We start from the raw sequence: 27,316 nt of genomic DNA on the forward strand, positions 1-27,316 counted from the left end.
TAAATGATGTACACTCTTTTCAATCAGTGCTTTAAAGTTTTTAGTCTAGACTGTAAAAAACTATTCATATAAAGTAAAAAACATTTCCTTCTGCACTAAAATGGTAACTGTTCATGCTTTAGAACAAATCACCCCATAGTCAATCAAGTTATATTTTTTCCCTAAGTCATAAAACATTTTAAAAAGACTATATGGTCAGGAATTAAGAGTTACACATATAAACAAAATGTCACCGATGGAAACTGCTACTACAAAGCAAACATGATTAAAATGGAGACCTAATTATACAAGGTATTGACACTATACTATTACTCAAAACATTCTCTGTGAACAGTTTTTGTATAAGAAGCAAGTGGTATGAGAAAGAAGAATGTTGTTATCCGCAAGTTTCTCCCATAAGAGCCCCTGTGAAGTTAGATACTTACAACAGCCTGTGTCCAATCTTTCTGCTGTAATCATGCCATGCAACTTTGATGAACTGAATCTCATGTTTTAAACAGTAGTTTAAAAATGTAAGAGATAGAAATGACATGATTCTTTCTATGTCAACAAAATCAGACTGATGTGTATATAAGGCAGGGTGTAGAGAAGAGGAAAGAATGACAGTATCCTAACATTTGATCCCAACACCATTCTGGGAGAAAACAGAGGGATGTAGGACTCAGTGAGGACAGTTTTTATATGCACAATGATAATAAAGACCTTAGTATACATATATAAGATAAGAAGTCATCAAACAGTTGAGGAGAAAAGGATTTCCTTTATATAACTCCAGCTAATAAATTCCTGATGAATTTTCTATTTCCTACTGGAATAACACATGTAGGTGATAATCATCAATGGATGCTAAAAGCCTAAGTTAAATAGTTTAAAATTTTAAAGTTTACATCAAACTGAATCAGGCCAACACCAGCTGAATGGTCAAATACTACTAAGACTAAAAAAGGAATAACCATTATATAATTCATAATATGATTTAATAGGAAATACAGAGTACCACCTATGAAAAGTTCTTACCTAAAATAATGAACTTGACTCTAATCAAGTCTCAAGATATAACTATCAGTATGAGTAAGGGGGACAGAAGAACAAGCTAAACAATACCATGAGGAAGTAATCAGCAAAATCCAGAATTTGATGCATTCTATGGTACAGTTTCTCCTTGATATCAATGGCATGCCCCTCCCCGCCAAAGAAATAGAAGAATGGAAGATACTAAGAAACTGATCAATGAATGTCTGGATCCTGTTTGAAACAAACCCAATTGCTTAAAGAAAAAAGGCATTATTTCAAACAATAGGAAATCTAAAGGGAGATTATGTCTTAGAAGACATAAAGGAGTTAGCTTTAAAATATACCAGGGTAAAGAAAAATATGATGGGGGGGGGGGGTGATGAGGAGAGATGGTGGGGGGAAAAGAAAACAACATTAGCAAAATGTTATATTGCTGAAACTGAAGTTGAGTAAAAGGTACATGGGTTCATTATATCATTCTCTTTCCTTTAGTCAGTGTTTGAAAATTAGCATAAAATATGTAGGTAGGCAGGCAGGCAAGTAAGAATGTAAACAATAGTAGGGGAAGGAAGAAGGAAAGGGAGGGAGGAATGGAGAGATGAAGGGAAAGGAAAGGAAAAATGATGCTAGAAAACTGGCATCAGGGAGAAGAATGTAATGTAGGGATAACTTAAGAATTTCATCTTGTAACCTTTCCTGAGTTGTACTGACAGTATTTAAAATTTTAAAAACAAATCAGGTATTTAAAAACACAACCTTCCTCCCACTATTACCCCTCCTTAGGGATCAGAATTTTTCATTTTCATCTGATGCTATAAGCATTATATTTAAATATACTCTGTGACAAAAGTATACTTGCTTGATTGGCTACTTTAAGTTTTCTACAAAGGAGCTGCCTGAATAGATGCTACATACACATATTTGCTAAAAAACATCTACTAAAGTGTTTATTCTGTATTCAAAGATCTTTAATACTTCCTAATTCTTGGTGTTCTTAGTTTGGGAGATAACAAGGTGCAATGACCTAATATTAAAGAATGCTAGACAGAAGGCTATTCATTTTATAGTCTCTTTTATCACCTAAGTTTCTTCCAGTATGTCTTTAAAAATCCAGTACGAACATGTTTTCTTATATATTAGATACCTCATATGTATAAGATGTCTGGATATAATCCTATGCCCATAGCCAAATTTACCTTAACCATCCCAGGATGGAATATACATTTTATTACTTTTATAGTATAAGCTGGAATTAAATGTGGCTGAACAAAGGCATATTTGTCTTAGACCAAAACTATTTTTTGTTTAGTTTGTGTCACCACTATAGTGCAAGGTATTTTTTTGACAAAATTCAGTACATTTACATGACTGATAAGCAATGGAGATCAGCAAACTGACTGTCATTAACTCTAGACTAGATAATAAACTAAATGTACAACAGACACTTAATTTAACTATTCCATAAAAACTCTTTTTAACAATTCCATCCTTCAGAGTCTCTCCAGAGACCTCCTTACCTTTTTGCTCTTTGGAAAGCTGTTCGGCTTGGTCCCAAATTTCAGTGGCATAGAGGAAGTTGGATGTAACCTGAACATAGCTGGCTGCCATGTGGTGGATCCTCTGTGGAATGGTCACTGAAGAACCACTTGCTGAAGCACTACTGGCTCCAGAAGAATAATTTCCTGAATTGCCTGGTGACAGCTTTGGAGAAACAGGGGAAGGCATCCCAACAGCTTTGCTACACACAGAGAAACAGGAAGTTTATTCATATAGAAAATGACGAATGTGAGGAAATTAATGTACACCTGGCTCTTCCTACAGGAAGGCTTTTAAAATTTAAAGGTTCTTTTAAACTAAAAGGGAACTGTACTTCCAAAGAAGTACAAGTTCTTTTAAATAAATACTTAGCTCACTATAGTGTTTATTGTGTTATCATTTTATCAAGACTCTTTGGTTTAACCAATGGCAACAGTATAAAAGATGGGAAAGAAGTGAGGAAGTCATATACTTTGGTAAGAGCTGTTTCAAGACTTAGAAGTTAAGTCATCTCACTCTCAGCTCAACACACTTTCCACCTATCTGGGCATATAATTAGGTACTTTCCATTTGTTTTATAGAAAGCTGAGTGGATTAACAACACGAGATTTCATGGTATTTTTCTTCCTTTCTGTGGGTGAGTGGGATGGAAGTGATGTGGGAATGGAGGACAAACCATACTCGTGCCACTGTTATTAAATTTTGGCAGTGTCCAGACATGAGCAAATAAAAGTGCAAGGTGATAAAACTCCAACTAGCCACAGAAATCAAGCTGAGAAAGGTTGAGGAGTTGGAAATAAAAAAAAAACTCGGACTTCTACAGGTGAAATGTTCCTTCTTTAATCTTTCTAAGAGCATGTTTAAGATATTTTCAACTTAAAAAAAAATGATAACAGTAAAGAATATGCCTGAAATGTGGGAGACCTGGGTTCGATCCCTGGGTTGGGAAGATCCCCTGGAGAAGCAAATGGCTACCCACTCTAGTATTCTGGCCTGGAGAATTCCATGGACAGAGGAGCCTGGCAAGCTACAGTCCATGGGGTTACAAAGAGTTGGACATGACCGAGTGACTTTCACAAAAAATACCTTTTTTGGAAAGTGGCCAAACCCATTCCACTTTCACATAAAAATAAACTTGTCACATAAAATTTTACAGAATAAAATTTACCTACCTTCCCAAGCCTGGTGATGGTGCTTGAGAATTATTGTAAGAATTCTGTGGAGAAAAGAGAATGTACTTAATAACTAAAAAAAACAAACAAAAAAGTAATTTATGAAGTAATATTTATTTATGATGTAATAAATATATTCAAAAGCATTGGGCCAGTGCTGATCTTAAGAAACAAAAATGTGTGTGTGTATGTAGAAATGTGCAACAGAAGGAAGTTATTTCGATAAGAGCTGGGGTGTTCTAGAAGACTGAAAAGGGAGAGACAAAGAATGAGTAACATTCAGATGGATAAAGAAGAGGGGAGAAGGCATAGAGCAAGGCAAGTCATCCTATGTACAAAGGCTGTACACAAGAGAGTGTATATGACCCAGACAATTTACCTGGAGTAAATTTCAGAAAAGAAAGAGGGACAGTGGGAGAGAGATTGATCTTGAGGGACTTGTACGTGAGAGTAAGAATCTTTCACTTGACCCTGAAGTCAATGCTAAGCTATTAAAGCATTCCGAGTCATTATCAGGGCAGAATTTTAGGAAGACTTATGTAGGGCTATCATGAAAAAACATTAGGTTTTGTGATAAAAATAGATTATATACATTGAAATATTACTAAGAGCTACTGTATACGGCTACATAGGTTCCACAGTCAGAGATGTGTGCATTTTAAACCTCAAACTATTTGAAAGTTCCCAAATAGTAGCTCTTCCTCTCCTCTGGCAGGAAAAACATGAGGGCACTTCTGAGGTGGGAATAGGAGACTACAAATTTTGTCTCCTGGGAAACAGATACTCCTACTGTGCACCTACCTTCAGATGCTCTGTCAGCGTCTTTGAGTATTTCAGAGCAGTTTCTTTCTTCAGTTTGAAGAGCCTCAGGTACAGCAAAGACTGGCATCGCAGGCTAGCCAATGGAAAAGGACAGCTTATTTACCAGGACAACAGACTCTGGCCACATCGCACAGACAAGGTTCACATTGAGCCAGAGTACACAAGTGATTCATGTGAGCAGACCATGGCATAAGGTCAATGACACTAAGTCTTAGGCAAAATCAAAAGGCGTGATCTTATTACGGTACACAACCTAGGGAGGGAAAGGAAGAGGAAGAGACCTAGGACTAGCCTCCTATATGTTGACATTCAAAAATCAAAACCTCAGCCCCAGGACACCAACGTGTCATTTATAACATAGGGACTAAAAAAATCATTGCGGGGGAATTTCCTGGCAGTCCAGTGGTTAGGATTCAGTGCTTCATCTTTCTCTGTTGTGGTCCAGGTTTAATCCCTGGTCAGGAAACTAAGATCCTACCTAAGCCATATGGCACAGCCACCCCTCCCCTCAACTCCCTGCCCCCCAAAAACTTCAAAGCATAATCTCTACATCAAACTAAAAATAATCTAAAGCAACAAAACTAGGAACTCAATTGTAAATATTACAACTCTGAAGTAACATATGTAAAACCAACATGGCTTATAAAGGCCCTTCACGGTTGTCACTGCCTACCTCTCCAGTCACCTTCACTTACTTCTCCTGGGTCTTTTAGTTTCCTGACACAAGGCTTCCGGGTTCTTTCCACTATCCAGCCCTTGTAAATGTTTCCTCTACCTTAGGACTAAGTTTACCTTTAGAGTTATATAAACTTTTCCTTCAAAGTACTTAATTCATGTACTTGTGTGGTTATTTGATTAATTTCTGTCTCTTCACTCTATACCCTAGACTCCATGACAAATAGAGGACTGTGCCAGTTTTTTCCTACAGCTGCTCTCCCAGTTATTAAACCCAGTGCCAGGTAAAGTAAATAACCATGATGAATAAACTCTCTCTCTGGGGATAAGCAAGCAAGCCATTTCCTTATTCTGAGCAAGCTAGATGTTTGCCACCTGAGGTAAAGTATGCGTGCATGAGAAGTCGTTTTAGTTGTGCCAAACTTTGCAGCCCTATAGACTATAGCCCACGAGATTCCTCTATTCATGAGATTCTCCAGGCAAAAATATTGGAATGGGTTGCCATGCCCTCCTTTAGGGGATCTTCCCAACCTGGGGATTGAACCCCCATCTCCTGCGACTCCTGCATTGCAGGTAGATTCTTTACTGCTGAGCTGCTAGGGAAGCCCCAAAGGTAAGGTATATGTATATGTAAATAGAGGGAGAGGATACCAAAAGAAGAGCCTGGATTTTTTATAGTGTCCATCTTTACTGAAATACACAATAGAAGCCTTAGGGTAAAAAAAAAAAAAAAAGTAAACTACAGTCAAATCCAAAGGAAAAAAAAAAAAAGCCTAAAAAAGTGATCACTTAATAGAAAGTTCTAATATCAGTCTCACTCTGCCAAGGCTTTTATCAAGAGGGCAATGGAGGTGAGGCTCACAACAACTAAAAATTTTCAGTAGATATTCTGTTGTTTTCTTCTTGACCCATCAAGAATAGATTTATGACTGGGTTATGGAAGGCCGATTCAAGGACAACTCTCAGAAGAACACAGACAGTACAGTTCCTTACGAAATTGCTTTGTCATCTAGCAGAGGCTAACATACAACACTTACCAAAGCACTGTAAGTCTTTTATCTGCAGCTGTAGCATCTGGTGCCAAGTAATTCTTTAGCTTCATAGTGTATCTGTGAGATAAGAGAAGAAACAAAGGACACACAATATAATAATTCATCTGTTTTATGACCTCCTCAGTCCTCTAAACATTAAAATCAAACTTAAAGACAAAAATACCCACTAAAGTGTCTTCTTCTCCTTATCCAAGGACAATAAAGGATTAAGGATCTTCTTTAGCTATTATTTTATAAATTAGTCCTTTCCAAGAAGGAACAGAGAAATATTATTGCCAACAATGCGGCAAGTTTCCCCACTTACTTGATGAGCTCCACCGTTTCTGAATACATAAGGAATGGGGATTTGGATTCCTGAGCATTTTTCTCTAATGCATTCCCACATTCAATGAAAGATACCACAGCATCAAGATAGTATACAGCTTTCTCAAACCTATCAGACTGAAGAAAGGAGAATAAAGGTAAATGAGAGCCACACTGATGTGCTATGAGAACAAATGAAGATTTAAGTTAATTTGATTAAATATATAAATATTTACATACCAATGCATCTGCATTGTGCTTTAGCTTTTTTGCTTCTTGTAAGTAATGGTCTGCTGAATAACTTCTGCAATGTAAATTTTTATTTTAAGTAAAATGGGAAATATTTTCATAAGATAATATTAGTTTTATAGCCCTCAGTTTTCATGTCCTCAAGTAAAGAAAATGAGCTGTTAATAAACATTTGATTATTTTTTCCCTGACAAATGTTTCTATTAGGTTAAGAGCATAAATTATTTGAAAGATTGAGAGTAAACAGAATGTAGGTAGGAAAAATAACCTTTATCAAAAGGGAGGGAAAAAAAAACCCTACGTTACTTATTTGAAACAGTCTTTATTTTAAACCTACACTGTTTTACTTAAGAAAGCCTTTAAACAGTAAAGTCAGCAAAGGTAGACTACTGGAAGGTATATTATTCACATTCCCCATGAGAATCATGAAGGTAAATTAAGTTAAAAGGAGCAATACTTGGACTTGAGGGTGCCTTTAAAATTAAAAATCTGAATATTCTGTCACAATATCACAATACAACAACATCACAATACAACCAATTCTTCTGGTCACTGACAGACATTAAAATGAGTTTCGTATACACTGACTGAAATGATTTCTTAAATGCATAAAAAATCTTATTTATCTTACCTGTCATCAAAGGCAAGCTTCGTTCTCCGAGGCTTAGAAGCATCAGGAGTTGGTGTAGATGGAGGACAGTTAGAAGAACTATTTGGAGCTTTTTCCTGACCAGAAAAATAAAAACAAAAACCACATTTAAAACTATGAAATTGAAACTATGAAAACTATGAAATTAAAATCAAAATAAAAGTATTCCTTAGCTCATGGTTAAAAAGCAAACAAAATTCCATTGTCTGTGGTAGTTAATTCTCTTGTTATAAAAATTTAAAATTTCATAATGTAAATGTCCTTTTTATGGAATGAGCCCATTTTAAATAACCAAGAATATTCTTTATAATATTCACTTCAGTTCAGTCACTCAGTTGTGTCTGACTCTTTGCGACCCCATGAACCACAGCATGCCAGGCCTCCTGTCCATCACCAACTCCCTGAGTCCACCCAAAGCCATGTCCACTGAGTTGGCGATGCCATCCAACCATCTCATCCTCTATCGTCCCCTTCTCCTCCTGCCCTCAATCTTTCGCAGCATCAGGGTCTTTTGCAGTGAGTCAGCTCTTCGCATCAGGTGGCCAAAGTACTAGAGTTTCAGCCTCAACATCAGTCCTTCCAATGAACACCCAGGACCGATCTCCTTTAGGATGGACTGGCTGGATCTCCTTGCAGTCCAAGGGACTCTCAAGAGCCTTCTATTAGGGGTCTACCATGTGGGAAGCAATGACACTGACACTTGTAAAAACTTAAGGAATACACAAATCTAATATCAATATAGCAGTATTACTTCAGACAAAATTTACTGGTAATAACTGGCCAACGAAAACAATGACAACATCTAACACTTTCTGTGTGCTTACTACTTACTAGGCACTAAGTTAACCAAGTACTTAGCATAATCATTAACCCTTTAACGGCCCTATGAAACATGTACTGCTATCAGGACAGGATAAAAAGTAGCCTCAAGGAAGCTGAGCAACTTGCCCAAGTCCAAACAGCTTTTAAGTAGTATTCCTGGAATTTGGGTTTTAAGTCCAGATCTGTCAGATTTCAAAACCTGGACACTTTCTTAAGTTTTATTCTGCCTCCTATCAACAGAGACCTTTAACACAAGGGCTATGATCCTGTCCTCCCAACAGCTTCCCCTCCGGTCCTATCTTCAATAAATTGAATACACATTTTTTTCCCATTAAAAAAACCATAAATAAGTAGAATTTATCCTACAAATTCATAAATGTCTCAACATTAGAAAACCCAACAACATATATATTTTTATTACTTCTGTTTAAAAGAAACCATGTAACCATTTTTTTTTTTTCTTTTCTTGTAAGAGTCCTTTCAAGTTCCACCTATTACAGCTTTCTTCAAGAATGAAAATAAAAGCCCTGAGATTTGAAAAAATACTAAATTCTTTATGGTAAAATCTGCACATTTACCAAATGGCTTCCTGAATTCTACTGCAATCTAACTTTTCTTGGACAGCTTTCCCCATGTGTTTCATAAACAGATCTATTAAGGTTGGCACAGAAGTAATTGTGGTTCCAGACCACGAATTTTAAATCATCACAACTAGGCTCAAACATATCTTTATTAATCAAAATAGGAACCATTATAGTCAACATGTTCTTGCCAATGAGAAATAAGTTTGTCTATTCCTGTAGTGAAAAAAACCCATGCTTTGGGATTCCACGAACTCTTGGAAAGCATTTTCTGCATCCTACTGGCTGTGGAAGCATCTCCCCTGCAAAAAGTTGTTGAGATGCTTGAAGAAGTGGTAGTCTGTTGGCAAGAGGTAAGGTGAATATGGCAGATGAGGCAAAACTCCGTAGCCCAATTTGTTCAACTTTTGAAGCATTGTTTGTTCAATGTGCAGTTGGGCGCTGTCATGGAGAAGAATTGGGCCCTTTCTGTTAACCAATGTTAGCTGCAGGTATTGCAGTTTTTGGTGCATCTCATCAATTTGCTGAGCATACTTCTCAGATGGTAATAGTTTTGCCAGGATTTAGGAAGCTATAGTGGATCAGACTGGCAGCAGACCACTAAACAATGACCATGACTTTTTTTTGGTGCAAGTTTGGCTTTGAGAAGTGCTTTGGAGCTTCTTATTGGTCCAATCACTGCTGCTGCTAGTTGTTGTATAAAATCCACTTTTCATCGCATCTGATTGAGAAATGGTTCGTTGTTGTGCAGAAAAAGAGATGACACTTCTAAACGATGATTTTTTTGATTTTCAGCTTACAAGCCACCCACTTATTGAGCTTTTTCTCCTCCATAATTTGCTTCAAATGCCAAATGACTGTAGAATGGCTGATGTTGAGTTCTTTGCCAATCTTTTGTGTTGTAAGAGGATCAGCTTCAATGATGGCTCTCAGCCCGTCGTTGTCAACTTCTGATGGCCGGCCACTCACTTATCTTTAAGGCTCTCATCTCTTTCATAAAACTTTTTGAACCACCACTGCACTGTACATTCATTAGCAGTTTCAGGGTCAAATGCATTGTTGATGTTGCAAGTTGTCTCTGCTGCTTTACCACCCATTTTGAACTCAAATAAGAAAATCACTCGAATTTGATTTTTTTCTAACATCATTTCCATAGTATAAAATAAGTTTAAAATGAATAGCAAGTAATAAAAGTCACTAGCAAAAAACTTAGTGCATTAAAATAATGTATAACATAATCGTATTTATTTAAGAATGTATTCCAATATCAAATGGCAAATTTCAACAATGCAAAAACCTCAATTACGTTTGCACCAACTTAAATATAAGTGCCTAAGTTTACATTTATTGAAGGAAAACTGAAGTTTCTGAAAATAAAGAAAAATTATGTGTGTGGTAAGAAATGCTAACTAGACTTACTGTGGTTGAGTAAGTTTTTGCAATATATACATATAGGAAATCATTCTGTTGTACACCTGAAACTAATACAATGTTATATATCAACTTTATCTCAATTAAAAAACCTGATAGAAAAGGACTAAAAAATATCAGTCAGCATACAGAAGGTGTGAAAATATCATTAATCTAACTGAATTATACAGGTCGCTGTCTCTAATTCATGTGGAAGACACAGTCTTTTCATTACAAAAATCTACCATAAGCTACGCTGTTTTACAAAGCAACTCAACAAATTTCAAAAGATCACTGCATGCCGATCACTTTCTAGACCCTTCTACAAGGTACTAATCAAAAGACAACCAGAAAATCTCTGTATGTTTGGAAACTGAGTAACACACTTAAGTAACTCTTGGATCAAAGATGGAATCACACAAGAAGTTAAAAAACATTTTGGACTGAGTTATAAAAATACTATATACCAAAAAAAAAAAAAAAAATACTATATACCAAGTCTTGCAGATGCAGCTAAAGCAGTAATTAGAGGAAAATACATAGTCTAACTGTTTATATTTGAATATTAGAGAAAAAGGGCTTACAATTAATTTTGAAAAACAAGCTTAGTATTCATCTTTAAAAGTTAATAAACAGAAGAGCAAAACAAAAAGGCATAAGAGGAAATTATAAAGAGTGTAAGTTAATGATATAGAAAACAAAAATAAACTATACTGAATAAAGACAAAGAAAGGCTGTTTTTTTAAAAAAGACAAGTAAAAGTGATAAGCCTCTGATGAAACTGATAAAAGAGAAAGACAGTACAGAAAACTAAAATTAAAAATAAAAGACAATATAAGAAGCAGTATTAAAGATATTAAAAATAAAAGACTAGGAGACGGAAATGGCAACCCACTCCAGTATTCTTGCCTGGAAAAGTCCATGGACAGAGGAGCCTGGCAGGCTGAAGTCCATGGGGTCACATGACCTAGCATGTGTGCACAAGGGTGGAGGGAGATGGGTTGGTAGCAATAAAGTGGTAGAACTAAAAAAATAAAAATAAAAATAAATAAATAAAAGACTATACCAAACAAAATTTATGCCAACATATTTCAAAAATTTGGCATCAGCAAATATCTAGAGAAACAAAGTAAAAATTACATGTAATTTTGGTTTTTCATATTATCTTATTTTATCCAGTAAGTTAAACACTGGATAAAGTGCAAACAAGTGAGACACAAATCCCTGCTTTCAAGAAGCTGACAAAAGAGACATAGACGTTGAATTTTACCTATGAGATAACAGAAACCAAATGAGCAGAAGAGCTCACTTAATGAGTGCATTTTAAAAAGAAAGAAAGAAAGAGAAGAGGTTTAAAAGAAGAAGCATACAGGTCTCAAATCCTACAGTTCAAGGATGGGATATGCAGAAAGAGCCAGCCAGCAGGGAAACAGAGAACTGGGTCAGTGAAGGAGGCCCACAGAAGAGGTTCCTCAAGGACACTATCTAAACTGCTATGGAAGTGGTCCAGCTGGAGAAAAAGCCTTCGGTATATCTCAATTTGAGACACTGTTCACAATTTAAATTACCTCAAAATTTAAAAGATTTAATCACCACATTTAATAAGCACAACTAACTGCCTTTGTCAATTTTTTCAACTGTTAAACAGTTGCTTATTTTAAGTCACAAAGTAATGCAATAAATTATATACTTAAAAATCTAGGTATTTTCTTAATTTTGTCAGGGAGTTTGCTCCTGATCAGATCACTTTAGAAAGCAATGAAAAAAGCCGATAAACAAATTCAGGATTAGAGCCTAAGTATAGCCTTGAAAAAGCTTCTCTGATCTAGTTATGCACCCACAAACATTAAGAATATTCCTCTACCTGATGACCATGCTCTAGGGCCAATTCCAGTACTAGCTCAGCTAAAGAATATTTTTCTTCTTCATGAAGCCAAATGGTTGCTTTAGCACTTTATGTAGTATAACTAGCCTGTAAAATCTAACTCTAAATGATCCAAAGACAATTTAAAACCATAGACAAGAACTCAATCAAAACAACTGGAGTTATTTACAAATTTGATCATAATCAACTGTTCTTCCATAACCAACTTTTCCAATTATGGAAAACCAACTTTTCCAATTTCTACCTTAACTAATATGCATGTGTCCAGATGATTTAATTCCTTTCATGGTCTCAGATCACAGCACAAGTTTATTATCAGACTGACACTTTGAGAGTAAAAATGAACAGGTCTGTAAGATTAGTAAGATGTTTACAAAATTTTCAAAGCATAGTTACCTTGGAGAAGTCACATGGCAAGGAGATTTTTTTCAAAAGGCTCAGGTCCCCCAGTGCCTTACCTTGACTTCCTTAGAGCTACTGGAAGTCTTCCCTTCAGTCCTCTTCTGCTTTGATGCGGAGGAACTGTTTTTGCTGCTGCCACTATTTTCCTTGTTGCTGTTATTACTTGACTTTAAGGAAGAAGACTGACTAATAGTCCTCTTCCGAGAGCCATGCTCTGTTTTTGGATCTTTTGAAGGAACAGGCCCAGCAGGAGAAGGCAATAAATCTTTTTCTTTAGCAGCACTCTGTTTAGATGACCTGCCAAACCAAACAAATGCCCTCATTTCTCCACACAGTCATGTAAGAGTGATGGACTTTTCCCACTTGACTTTGCCTGATTTCAAGACAAATTCGGTTTTCCCTATTTGATTATTAGAACATATGATTTCCATAAAACAAAATAAAACTATAAATTTCACAAGGGCAGATATCTTCTCCAGTGTTTTCTCCCCATTACGGTTGTATATTCAGTGCCTAAACCTTGGTCTGCCACACACAAGTATTCAATAGTGATTGAATAAAAGAACAAAAAGAGGAATGGTGAATGAAGATACTAATGCTCATATGTCTCCTGCAGCTACACAGCCAGCCTGAAAGTGGTAAAGCTTTACTTTAATTCTTATCCTATGAATACTTCCTGTTCTCCTAAAAAGAGAGATAAAGTGACTGAATCTTGCTTTTCATCCCAATTAACTAAAAGCAAAACCTCCCACTATTTGGTATATGACTGTGTACAGAAATGTATAACATATACATACTAAATGGAATATTCTAAGAGCACATTAGAAAGTACCCAGCAGCAAATAACCCACATAGATCAACACACATGTTACATGTTTTGCAGACATACTCTTTGTTGCTGGATGGCTTGTGGCCTGCCATATTCTTATCCTCTGTTTTAGGTTTCTTGCTCTCATTGGCTCGGTTATCATCTTCATTCTGGATGAAAAACAGGAAAAACAAAGCAATTAGGTTTTGATTTTTATTCATCTAATTTCAGTTTTCAGTGCTAGTCACCCTCAAACAGTTAATCTCTGATATACTTCAGAAAAAAGATAAATGTGAAGTGAAAGAACTCATTTAAACAGTGTTAAATAAATTAGGTTTTTAAGTCTGAGAAGAAGTCTCCTACTTTAGATATGAAGAGCTGAAATGCTGAAACAGTCTTTTTAGATGGCATCTTTTCAGCCGAATGATTTGAGGAGGGGGGATGAGATAATTAAGATATAATTCACATACCATAAAATTCATCTGTGTTGTAAGATTATTTGTCAATATTTTATTTCTTTTTAATGAATGAATATATTCCATTGTATGGATATACCACATTTTATTTATCCATTCATCATTTGAATTTTCCCTACTTTTCAAGTATAGGTTTTTTTAGTATATGTGCTGCCGAAGCGAGCACTCAAGTATAGGTTTTTGTGTGGACATATTTTCAATGTTCTTGGGTATATATGTAGGAAAGAAATTGCTGAGTCATAAGGTAATACTGTCTATTTACTTTCTGAGGAACTGCTAAACTATGTCCCAAAGTGGCTACATGACTTTACATTCCCACTGGCACTGTCGTTCTTCACATCTTCACCAACACTTGTTACTGTCCATCTTTTTGCTTTTAGCCAAGACTGAAGATCTTTGAAAAACTTTTTTGCTGAAACAAAAGCTATGGGCCTGTCTATAATCACCAAGCTACTATGCTTGGGGAATTTAAGTTTTCCTACTGACTTAAATATCAGGGCACAAATATTGCAAACATCCTGCTATATGAAAGAATTTGTTCCCATATACAAATGATTAAAGTTGGACATGAGAGAGCATGAGAAAAAGGAATCCACATCTTTCATTATCCTTGGCTGGTCTCTTTCTCAGTATTATCTGCTTTATCTTCAAGAATAATTTTACCAAAGCAACAAATCTCAAAAATCATCACTGGAAAATATCCTGGTAGTCCACTGGTTAGGACTCAGAGCTTTCACTGTTGGGGCCTGGGAACTAAGATCCTGCAAGTTGTATGGCATTTTGGGGGAAAAAAATAATCATCACCAAGTTTCCTGGTGATATACATTTTATAAAATCAAAATTTCATTTACAGGTATTGATACAAAAAAACTTATGAGGAACATATGCCGATGAGATGTGGGGGAGGTAAGGAGATATGCTTAGTTGCTCAGTCGTATCCGACTCTTGGCGACCCCATGGGACTGTAGCCCACCAGGCTCCTCTGTCCATGGGCTTCTCCAGGCAAGAATGGGGGTTGCCATTTCCTTCTCCAAAGGAGATATGGGACACTCATTTTAGAGGAAGGGGATTTTTTTTATTACAAGTTATGTATATTGTAAAATTTTAAACAAGAGTAAAATTTACTTAGTATATTATATTTTAAATGTCTGAAAAAGTTTACAAAGAATTTGTAATACCTTTTTAAAGATAAAAGAACCATTTTTTAAATTCCATAAGAAACATTTTTTTAAGGAGCAGAATCTATCATATACAAGCTTTTATTTCATATAATTTCTATGAATTAGATAGAATAATACAAAATCCCATAACTAAGTCCAGCAATCTGAGGCTGTAGGCTCTAGAATCCAGCAGCCCTAAAGAGTGTACCAGTTGAATAAGGCATCCCTTTACTACAATAATGGAAGCTCTTAGCTATAGTACTGAAAGTAGGAAGCTTCAGTTTTCTAGGAATTCAAATTTTAAAAAATCTTCAATTTTTGAAGACGCAAAAAAAAAGAAGTGTTACTCTCATTTGTCCAAATACATCAGCAACAGCACACAGTACTGTGGTTTTAAGGAAAAAAGAGGGAAAACCACAGGCTCATTTCAAGAAAATGCTATATTCTTCCTGTCTTCCCACATGAGATTCTCAAGGTCAACTGGGACTGGGATTTTGTTCTGAGTCCACCTGGTATCCCATTCACCTGCTCATGTTTTCAATATCTTATCATCGCATTCACACATGTGTATCAAGGGAAATTATACTATTCTTCAATACAAATTAGTAAAATGTACGCTCCTCGAAAGATGTCTCACTAAAGTTGAGAGATCACACTTCTTTCTTTCCAAAAAAATCTGTCTCTATATGTAAGTTTTTCAGCTCCGTTATACGTCCATTATCTTCCAATCACAGATATCTATGAATTTTCACATTTCCTGGGTCTAAAAAAAGCTGACCTTAAAAGTATACACCAAGCTTTATCTGTAAATCCAAATTATCGTGGAATTATTTAGGGATGAGAGCTGGCTATGTGCCAGCAGATGTTTTTAATTCTGAACTTGCAAAGCAGAAAAGCTGGGGCACAGCTATGTACAATGGATTGGTGAAATTCTTAAGGACATGTTAAAATTGGTGAGTCAATTTACTAGCTGGAATTTGTAATCTAAAACATGTGACTTGGTCTGGATATAAGAGAGAAGAAAGTGTTATGAAGTGTGACAACCTGGAGAGTACATAACCCAACTAAAGACATTTAAAACAAAAACTGTAAGAATGTTGTAAAGGCCAGTTTGCAATCTCTGCTTTGTTCTCACCTCTACACTGGCCAGCACACACTATGAACAGATGCACTGGTTCATTTCTTATCTGATTAGAAACTATAATTCTTTACTAAAGGAGACAGGGAGAGGCACAATGGTCCTCAAGAGACTCTTGCGTCTGTTGCCTCATCAGGGCTTTAGGCTCACCTCCATTTTCCCTCATAGCTATGAATCAACTAGCTAGTTTTTGGCTTAATGAGATTTCCACTGCATTTTAGAGGATAATGTTCACATAACAACAACAAGAACAAAAAAAAAACCCATTACAAACCTTATGTTTCCTCTTGCCTTTGTTGGAAACTTTCTCTGAGGCTTGTTTCTGAGCCTCTCTTGTGTGCTTTTCTGGCACATTTTTCTTTTCCCCCTTGGGTGGCTCTGCTTCTTTGTAAGGCTTTCCTGGTATTCTAGTCAAGAGATTCAGGTCAATCTTCACAATAAGTGGATACCTGTCATCAGGCTCACTGAGGGGTGAAAGAAGTTCCTTCTCTTCCATAGGAGAGAACATTCGTTGCCGAAAAAAGCTATCTTCTTCCTCCACTGAGGAGGGTTTAACGGGAGTCCTATTACTCTCAGGGTACTTAGGAGTTTGTGAGGAAGGAGGAAGGCTCTCACTTTCATCGGAATCTGAGGATGAGGTATCTGTTTCTATAATTTCCCTTGATTTCTGGGAAGATTTACTTGTTGACTTATATTTCTTTTTCTCTGCTGAAGGTCGAGGGGAAGATTTGGACTCCTTTTTTATATTGGGTTTTCTTGAGCCTTTGGTGGCTGCTTTGTGTCTGCTGGAGGGCATGCTGGTAGTCATGTCTACAGGAGTTTCACTTTCTATCTTCAGGCCTCCACGGGGCTCTTCAGCAGCTGCCTTCTCTGTCTTTTTGGGTTGTTTTTTTCCTACAGTTCTCCTCTGTGCTGTGCTGTCACTCTGGGCAGGAGACTTTTGCCTCCCACGCCCACTTTCTGATCCCTTTTGGACAGTTTTGGAGTCTCGTCCAGGAGTAGCAGAACTTGTTTCTTTAGGACCACCTGGATCCGTGTAGCTATTCCCTGTTCCCTGTTCTCGGCCTTCCTTTTTATAGCCTTGAGATGATGGGATATTACTGTCCACAGAAGAAGCTGGTGACACTTTATGTGGATTTACTTTATTCAGCCAGTTATCAAGTTGCCATTTATTTGTGGGAGGTGGTTCAGGCTGAAAAACAGAGAAAGAAGTATGCCTTTTCAGTACTGAAACTTTCTCCTTTCTTCATAATCTCAAGGAAGAGGAAAAAACACAATGCCTAACACCAACACAAAAGCATTTGTTTTTCATAGTTCTAACTGAACCAAAGCAAAAGGCTAAAAATAATAATAGCTCTAATCACTTGAATGAGAATATAAGCTAATTATTTTATATATAGCCTTTAAATACTAAATAGACCTGTCAGGAATCCATACAGTACATTTAATTCCAGAAAGCAAACAAACGGTGTAGGCACCAACAGAGATTTTAAACCACATTTTATCAAGCTACAGTGAATTTATACTATTTAAGACTTCTTTTCACCATAACTAAATAACATGAGTCACCAGGTTGAAACAAAAGTAAAGCTCAAAGTAAATACTGGGCATCACCAGGGGCCTTCAGAGTGCCTGCAGAAGGGACCCTCTTGCCTCCCTCTCACCTCAGGAGATGCACTCTGGGATGGCTCATTTGCCTCACTGTCACTGGAACTACTTTCACTCTCTGAGTCAGATCCAGAGCTGCTTTCAGATCCACTGTGGCTGCTAGAATCATCCCTGGAGTTATCTGCCCCTTCACTATTATGGTGTGAAGGTTCAGAGTTACTAAAAGAAATAAAAAATATAAATGACCAAAAGATTTTTTTTAAGAATGACAACAGGTAAGCATTCAAAGTTGACACTCCACTTTATTTAAAATGTTTACTATTTGTTAAGCTCTTCAAATTCTATGATTCTCGAACTTTATTATAAATGAAATAAATACTTCCTTAAAAAGTTTCTGAAATGCAGCATTAGCCATTAGTACTCACCTTTAAAAAAAGCTTTACTGGGGTACAAAATACTCTAAAATTCATTTATTTTAAACACACAATTCAAAAAAAAAAAATAAACACACAATTCACAATGATTTTTAGTTAATTTACAGAGTTGTAATAATAATATTTACTTTATAAGGTCAATTACTCTATCACTACACACTGTTATCAGACTGACTCTTCCACTCTAAATAAAACAAAAAATAAAAGGATGCCTACCTTCCTGGTGTACTCCTTGGCATTGTCTTATCACAATCCTAAAATTAAAACATGAGAGGAAATTTATAAATGAATAAATAGTACTTTATCTGCTTAATGTGAACAATATGTGAAATCTTAATAGAAAAACTTTCTTCTCTAATATATGCATCAATGGTCACTTAACACTTATGAAATACTGTTTTTACCTGAATAAAAACGAACTGCCAGGATAAGATTAAAAGCTGTATTAATAGTTCTGCTTGTCAACAATCTCATGCTTCAAGAGGATGTTCTGATATATGGTTAAGTAATAAGGAAAAGACATTTTAAAAAAAAAAAAAAGGGAAAAAAATGGAGGTTTAAAGACAGAGTGGAAAACTATAATATTCCAGTGTCAGAAAAGCAGGAATGAACTTATTTTAAATATCTGGATCATAAATGTATTATTCAATTATAATTCTTGTAAAATACAATAAAAACAAACCCTGTATGAAACTAGTAAATCATAAGTAGACACACCTGTTCCCCATCACTGTCTTCACTGCTGCTTAGTTTTAAGTCATCTTTTAACATACTAGAAGGAAAAGGCAGAAAGGATGATTATTTTGGGAATTTCACCATGGCATAGCAGAGTATTAGATATTCAACAATAATTCTAGAAATAATCACTGTGGTAGCCAAAGATTTAATTGCAAAATAAAGAAAAGACCCAGTAAGTCTTATTCTGTCTGGTTTGCTTTATATCCAGAGTAAAAAACTGGGAGAGATGAAATTTAACAATTTCAATTTTGGAAGCTCTAACTTTTCCATAAGTAAAATATTCATCTTTCTTTTCTAATTAAATAAAAGTTACCTTCCACAAACTCTTACTCACTTGTCATCTCTAATTTTTCTCTAATTGCATATATACAAACTCATTCATTATTAAAACAAATTACCATACTCATACCCAATAGTCCACTAGAGGAATATGACTCTCAAAAAGAAGGAAGATAAAATGAAAGCATCAGCAATTCTCTTTCACTATCCCCAGTGTTTTATGAAGAGATACGTACACTTGGGTAATTGTGAAAACCAGAACACACAAAGTGCTAGTTCATAAATGCCTTGCTATGAAAGATGAGTGCTCTTTGCAGATGTCCAATTTTGGGTAAGAACCTTGGTTATACAAGAGAAATAACCATGTATGAATTAAAAATAACTCCAGAGTTATATATATAAAATATATATAATTATTATATATATATAATACATATAATAAATCCAGAGTCCAAATCTTTCTTAATCAAAATTCAAATCAACTATTAATTTAAAAGTAAAATTACAGATTTATATTTTCCTTAAGGCCACAGAATCAAAATCAAAATTAAAAACTGAGTAATGAATCACAAAACACTCCTTGCCTTATAAGAAAGGAAAAATTAACACAAACCTTAGGGAAAACTAGAAAATGTCTGATTTCTATCACCACTAGTTACATTACCTTTCTTCTCAAAATTTCCTGACAGTCTTCAATCAATGGAAAGGAAATCTTTCACTCCTCCTCCTACTAATACTCTCCCCTCAAAGCTTAACCTGTTTCTAAATCTGATCCCAAATTCAGAGTTTCACATAAACCACCACCTTGATACAAAGTAACCAGATGATTATAGAACTATGAAATCTGTTCTAAGGATGACCAAATAAGTGGGGCAAATAAAAAGGTCTTCTTTTGGTCCAGGTCTCAGTACATCTCTATGACTGATTTCCTATAAAGAAATGTACTTACTCTGAATTCTCTCAGCCCTTATGATTTAATAATGGCAGGTAAATGAACCTGTTTACACATGTGAATATGTCAAAGCTTTTACCATACTGCTTAAGGTACTGGATGCTCTTGTTCCCTCAGAAAGCAAAGTTATCTGCACATATATGGTAAGCTCCATCGGTTTTCTGCACATGAATAAATATTATAAATAGGAATTTACATAATTTGAACTCTTCAGCAGTCAGGTGAAATTACTTGTATTCATATATTTTCATTCTCACTCAATTCCCACTATGTTCAGCTGAAGAGACTGAAGTTATCAGTATAGACTGTGGATATACTGGTTATTCACTTTCTTTAGAATTTTGTTTCAATCACTGGATTAACTTGTGGTCTCAGGAATTCAGCAGTAAATTCATTCTTTAAGTTGGAATTTATTATCATCCAATATACCACTCTACTACATTCTGATACATATTTCTGGGTCTATCTATAAAATAAAAGTAGGAAAACAACACAGACAGTATGAACTATGCTGCTTCAATATTCTAAATTTTGTGGTCAAATGGAGGGCTTTACTAAGAAGAATCCTGTATTTTTTTCACATTTTTTTTTTTGGTTTGTTTTTTTAAACAAATTATCAACACAAACACTTCTGAAAGATAAGAAAAAAGTGTAATCATAGAGCAGGGGTAGGTAAACTATGGTCCCACAAGCCAAATCTAGGCCTGTTTTGTAAAGAAAGTTTCAACTGGAACATAACCACACCCGTAGTCTCTGGCTGCTTTTATGGTACAACAGCAAAGTTGAGTAGTTGAGACAGAAACCATCTGGACCCTAAAGTCTAATAAACTATTTCACCATCTGGTCTTTTACATAAAAGTTTGCCTACCTGTGCCTTAAAAGATTAAACACATATTTCTAAGTGTTCTAGATATCCAGATACTACAAGTTAGATTTTGAGCAAAAAAAAGACAAACATTAAACTTACGATTTAGACTGGTGTGCATTTGAAGTTTTAGAAGAAGGATTATATCTTTCTGGAGCAAAAAAGAATGCAGACATCAGCAACTATAGTACAGCTATTCATATTTTTAAAATGTCTATCTATATAACCTCAAAGAAATATAAATAAAAACAATGGGATATAATTCTTCATCAATCAAATCGGTAACACTTTAATGTACATAATATGAAATACTGGTGCAAACAGGCATGTCACATGTTATTGGTAGGACTGTAAATTCATACAATCTTTCTGGAGGGCAATTTGATAATATTATCTTACTAATACTGTAAATGCACATATCCACTGACCAAGCAGTTAAAAGGAAATGAATTTACACTACAAGTACATCTGGAGGAATACATACACACAAATAAACACTCACACAGTTTATTATAGCATGGTTTGCAACAGCAAAACTGGAAACCAATGCCCATCTACAGGGGACTAGATAAATACATTAGGATAGTTTCAACAATATAACACATTTTTGTTTTTAAAAAAGAGTGAACTAGAGCTTTATACTGATATTAAAAAAAAAAAAACGTGGCAGTGTTAGTCATTCAGTCGTGTCCGACTCTTTGTGACCCCATGGACTGTGGCCCGCCAGGCTCCCCTGTCCATAGGGATTCGCCAGGCAAGAATACTGGAGTGGGTTGCCATGCCCTCCTCCAGGGGATCTTCCTAACCCAGGAATCAAAAACTCAGGTCTCCTGCATTGCAGGCAGATTCTTCACTGTCTGAGCCACCAGGGAAGCCCACACTGATATAAAGACAGTTCTAAAATAAATTAAGAGAAAACACAGGTAATAAAGAGAAGGTGCAGCTTATGGTCCCATTTGCCAATAGTTAGCTATGGACAGAGAGAACGGTGGAAGAGAAGTAGAAGTAAAGAGATACTTTTAAAAGATTTTAAGAGAAAATCAATACTTTCTGGCCTACAGTTAGTTATTTACTATGTATCTATAATGTTGGGTCCTTTTTTCCTATCTGTAGCTTTAAGACAGAACAAAGAAATAGGTACATAAGATTTGTTAACCTTAAAATGGACCTCTGCTTTAAGATCACTAAAAGTCAACAAACTAAGGACTAAAAAAGCTCCACATTTTAACCTCTCAAAACAGCTTATTACCAGAGTAAATATACCTGAGAAGTTACTGCTCTTGGCAAAAGAACGTTTGTTTTTAGAGAGCTTTATGGTGAAGTCCAGACATTTGCAAGGTTCCTGACCTTACCACTACCAATTCATACAGCCATCAACTCGTGGAACCACAATGAAATTCCCCATAGCTATCTTCCCCTCAAGTTCTTCTGAGAGGCCAAGACAGTGGAGGTAGACAGGGACTTTGTAGCAGACATCAGACTTTCTTCCCAGCTAAAAAGACCCAGAAAGAATTGAATGGCTCTTGGGGATATGAGGTGGCCATCAAATTGAACTCATGAGCTCCGAACTACTAGTTCAAATACTTAATAAAAATAGCTTATTTTGATACCAAGTGATTTATAATTCTTCATTTTTTAAGCTAAGATTCAGTTCAACCCATTACTAATCATCAGATCATAAATACTGGGATAAGATACACAAAAGAATTATTAAAGAAACATATGATGTGACCACGAGAAATGAAATAAACAGCTTAATATAAAAACCAAGAGGAAAAGAAATACTCACTTTGTTCTCCAGGGCCAAAACTGGACTGCTGAGACTCCTGAGAAAAAGGGACATAAAATTATATAGTGACATTAAGAGAAAAGGGTTCATTAGAAAAAAATACTTCATATTAAACTACTCATTTCCAACTAATTCAATGGAAGAGTCTGTTGAGTTACTAAGAATGCATAAAAGACAAAAGCAAAAGCAAAACAAAAAACAAAAAAGAATGCATAAAAAAAAAAAAAAACACTGAAAGAATTTAATGATCCCATCTGATCAGCTTCACCAATTCAATGGTCAGTAGTAGAGCTTCCCAGAGCTTAATACAGAAAAGTACCAATCTATGTAACAGTCTTTCTTTATCATTTGTTTTTAGCAGCATCCTTGGCACTCATATCCTAATTTAATTCTTGGTCTTAAGAAAAATGATACTTTTTAAAGAATACAAATAATGATGTATTAAAATGAAGATAGCTGTGCAAACTATATTTACTCAAAACATACCACTATTATGGACTAGTGACCCTTTCACAGTTACTCCCATGTCATTTTACCGCACCGCCCCCCCCCCCACCGCCCACTCCCAATATCTTATAATTAGCAACCTCAGGAAGAGATCTCCCATACTCATTTTACATACTTCTTTGTAAGCCCTACACTAGCACTGTGCCTGGCACTCAGCAAGCATCAGTTAAAAAAAAAGCCAAAATGTCCAGGAAAGAAACTTTTCAAACTCAACTTTCAAGACAAGAACAGCTGTTTCACAAGTGCAAGTTGTACATTTTTCTAGGTTAAGTCTGTGGTACACAGTGCAGTACACTAAGATTACACAAACATCCCTAATCTCTTCAAAAGCTTACTTAAAAATAAGTATAATCTTCTAAGAATGACAGAATTACCTGTGAAAGAGAAATCCAAACAGTATCAAAGCTAAAATATAGTTTTGCTGTTTAAAAATACTTTAAACCTACACCAACGGTCAACTGATTTTCAACAAGGGTGTGAAGACCATCCAACACAGAAAGAATACTCTTCAACAAAAGGTGCTAGGACAAGTGAATAGTCATATGCAAACTAATGAAGTCGGATCCTTACCACAGACAATATAAAAAAAAATTAACCTGGAACAGATCGAAGACCTAAATCTAAGAGATAAAACTACAAACTCTTAGAAGAAAATGCAGTGCCAAATTTTAATAACCTTGGATTTGGCAAAGAATTCTTATATATGACACCAAAAGCACACGACATGAAAGAAATAGATAAACTGGATTTCATTAAAATCAAGAACTTTTGTGCTTCAAAGGACACCATCAAGAAGGCGAAAAGACAACACACAAATTGAGGAGAAAATATTTGCAAATCAAATATCTGAAAAGAGACTGGTATCTACAGTATACAAAAAGCTGTTATAACTCAATGCTGAAAGTCAAGTAACCCAATGGAAAAAAATGGGTAAAGGATCTGACTATACATTTTCCCAAGAAATGTGACTAGAAAGCATATGAAAAGATTTTTGACTTCATTTGTCACTGGCAGGAAATGCAAATCAAATTGACAATGAGATATCATTTCATACCCACTAAGATGACTAGAATCAAAAATATAACTGCAGTGTTGATAAGAATGTGGAGAAACTGAAAGCCTAATAGGAAATACTAAATGGTATATCTAGCTGCTTTGGAAAGCATTCTGGCAGTTCCTCAGATAATTAAACCTAAGAGTTACAACATGATCCAGCAATTCTGCCCCAGGTATATAACCAAGTGAAATGAAAACATGTCCACACAAAAAATTGTGCCCAAAGGTTTACAGAAGTATTAGTCATAGTAGCCAAAAGACAAAAACAACCCAAATTTCCATCAGCTGTTGTTGTGTTAGACACTCAGTCATGTCCAACTCTTTGTGACTCCATGGACTGCAGCCCACCAGGCTCCTCTGTCCCTGGGATTCTCCAGGCAAGAATACCGGTAGAGGTTGCCATTTCCTTCTCCAAGGGATCTTCCCAACCCAGGGATCAAACCTGGGTCTCCTGCATTGCAGGCAGATTCTTAACTGTCTAAGCCACTAGCCCTCCAACAGGTGATGAATGTATAAACAAAATGATATACATCTAAACAATGGATTATTATTTGACCATAAAAAAGAATTAAGGAACTGATACATGCTACAACTTGGAAGAACCTTGAACATTATGCGAAGAGAAAGAATCCAGTTGCAAGAGATATGCAATATATGCTATGATTTCATTTACATGAAATGTTCAGAAAGGGGAAATCAATAGAGAGAACATATTGGTTGGGCAGGACTGAACTGGGAGGGGAACAGAAGGAAAAAGGTTGATAGCTAAATAAATGGTAGGGAGCTTCCTTTGGAGGTGATAAAAATGTTCTAAACAATAAAAAAAATTCTTTTTGGCTATGCCACATGGTTTGTGGGATCTTAGTTTCCTGACCTGGGATTGAATCCGGGCCCTTGTCAGTGAAAGTGCAGAGTCCTAAGCACTGGATCACCACAGATTTCCCAAAATGTTTAAAAATTCACTGCTATAATGGTTGCACATATCTATAAATATGTTCAAAACCATTTAATTATATACTCTGAATTGGTGATTTGCATGATATGTGAATTCTATCTCAACAAAGCTATTCTAAAAAAGTCTTTAAGTACATCAGTGACCAAGAGGTCATTCCTGTGAATCTTATTAAAAATGAAAAGAAGGATTTCCCTGGTGGTACAGTGGCTAGGACTCTGCGCTCCCAATATAGGGGGTCTGGGTTCAATCCCTGGTCAGGAAACTGGATCCTGCATGTCCCAACTATGACCCAGAGCAGCCAAGCAAACATTTACTTTTTACATGGAAAGAATTCTCTACCCAGCCTTGAATGACTAATTGTCTTATACTCGTTTACCTGGTAAATGGTCTAACAGTTCAATAACCTAAGCTTTTAAGTAGTCTCTTGATTCCTTTTTCTCACCTCTGACAATAGTCAGTCAGCTAGTGACCAAAGGCAACTGGAGGGACTTCCCTGGTGGTCCAGTAGTTAAGACTCCATATTTCCAATGCAGGAGACATGGATTTTTGTTTTTTTTTTTTTTTTTTCAGGAGACATGGGTTTGATTCCTGTATGGGGAATTAAGATCCTATGGGCCACACAGGTGGCCTTAAAAAAAAAAACCAAAATCTATAAAATAAATGAGCAAATATGACTGGATTCTGTCTAGACCATCTACTTATATGCAACACCTTCTCCTCTCCATCTGTACTACAAAGACATAGGTTCTCACCTTTCTTCATTTACAATGGTCATCTAACAGATCTTCCTGGCTCCAGCCTTTCTCTCTTTCACTCAACTACAGCCTCTAGTTGACCTTTCTAAAGTCCAAGTCTTAGTATGTATCATTAATACTCCCCTATTTTTCACAGAGTGTACAATGGCTCTTCATTTTTCCTAAGGCTGAAACCCAAACTCCTTGATACACATTCACTCACATATCTAAGTACTGGAAAAACACAATAAGCAAAAACTGACAAGGTCTTTGTCTTCATGGAACTTAATATCAATGAGTATTTTTGCAACCACTCATGCAAATCAAGATAAAATAGCAACTGTGTTAAGTACAACAAAGGGCAAAAGCTTGCACAGTATTATAAAGTAATATAAAAATAACAATTTTATTATTATTATGTGTGTGTGCATGAGAAACAAACATACAGATACCCATACACACACACACCCCTGACCAGGAAAATGAGCAAAGGCTTCCCTGAGTAGGTACTGCTCAGGATGAAATGTGAAGGATATGTAGGAAGTAAACTGGGAAAGGATGAGAAATATAAGTGTTCAGGGTAGACAGAAAAGCATGTGTAAAGGCAAGGAAGAATAGGAGCCTATCTAGTATAAAGAACTTCAAGGCAGCCCACGAGAGGAAAAAGTATAGAAGGAAGAGGGTTAAGAAATTAAATTCAGGACCATAGAGGCTAAATCACATAGCTGATTTTTATAGACCATATTAAAGATTTGTGTGTGTGTGTGTGTGTGCAGTTTACTAAGCTGAAGAATTATACATCTATATACTGTGATGATTACCTTGGCTATTAAGTAGAGAACAGCTTTGAGAAATCTAGAATGGAAGTAAAGATATTTCTGTTAGGAGGTAACTGCAGTGGTGCAAATAGGAGATGACTACAGCTTAAAGATACTGGTCTCCAAGCTTTTTTGATCATGTACTCCCCACCACTAAGACAGTTTTGCATTTGTATCTCCCAAATATGTGTGTGCTCAGTTGCATCTGACTTCTGTGACCCCCTGTCAAGTTTCTCTGTCCATGGAATTTTCTAGGCAAGAATGTTGAAATGGGTTGCCATTTGCATTACTATTTAACTAGTATATATTATGTAAGACCAAAATATTAAAATTCTAAAGGGCTCAGATAAAATAATATTCTAGAGTAATTTAAAAATTTATTTATCAATGGCAACATCGCTTTCCTTACATACACACAAAAATGCAG

General features: G+C 35.8%; 1 protein-coding gene across 4 annotated transcripts in view; it reads right to left on the bottom strand.

The window, feature by feature from the left end:
* The window catches only part of AFF4 (ALF transcription elongation factor 4), a 79,370-nt gene that overhangs the window by 5,878 nt on the left and 46,176 nt on the right, over positions 1-27,316 (bottom strand). For all 4 annotated transcript variants that reach the window (XM_061151295.1, XM_061151296.1, XM_061151293.1 and 1 more), the window contains 15 exons: positions 22,820-22,856; positions 21,133-21,181; positions 18,914-18,968; positions 18,413-18,450; positions 17,819-17,981; positions 16,429-17,346; positions 13,462-13,550; positions 12,629-12,869; positions 7,455-7,549; positions 6,815-6,878; positions 6,576-6,712; positions 6,257-6,328; positions 4,524-4,617; positions 3,723-3,766; positions 2,532-2,752 (listed from right to left, as the gene is read on the bottom strand). In XM_061151295.1, coding sequence (XP_061007278.1) covers positions 2,532-2,752; positions 3,723-3,766; positions 4,524-4,617; positions 6,257-6,328; positions 6,576-6,712; positions 6,815-6,878; positions 7,455-7,549; positions 12,629-12,869; positions 13,462-13,550; positions 16,429-17,346; positions 17,819-17,981; positions 18,413-18,450; positions 18,914-18,968; positions 21,133-21,181; positions 22,820-22,856 — 2,317 coding nt within the window. The remainder of the gene's footprint in view (positions 1-2,531; positions 2,753-3,722; positions 3,767-4,523; positions 4,618-6,256; positions 6,329-6,575; positions 6,713-6,814; positions 6,879-7,454; positions 7,550-12,628; positions 12,870-13,461; positions 13,551-16,428; positions 17,347-17,818; positions 17,982-18,412; positions 18,451-18,913; positions 18,969-21,132; positions 21,182-22,819; positions 22,857-27,316) is intronic.

Source organism: Dama dama, chromosome 9, assembly GCF_033118175.1.
Source record: "Dama dama isolate Ldn47 chromosome 9, ASM3311817v1, whole genome shotgun sequence".
Taxonomy (NCBI): Eukaryota; Metazoa; Chordata; class Mammalia; order Artiodactyla; family Cervidae; genus Dama; species Dama dama.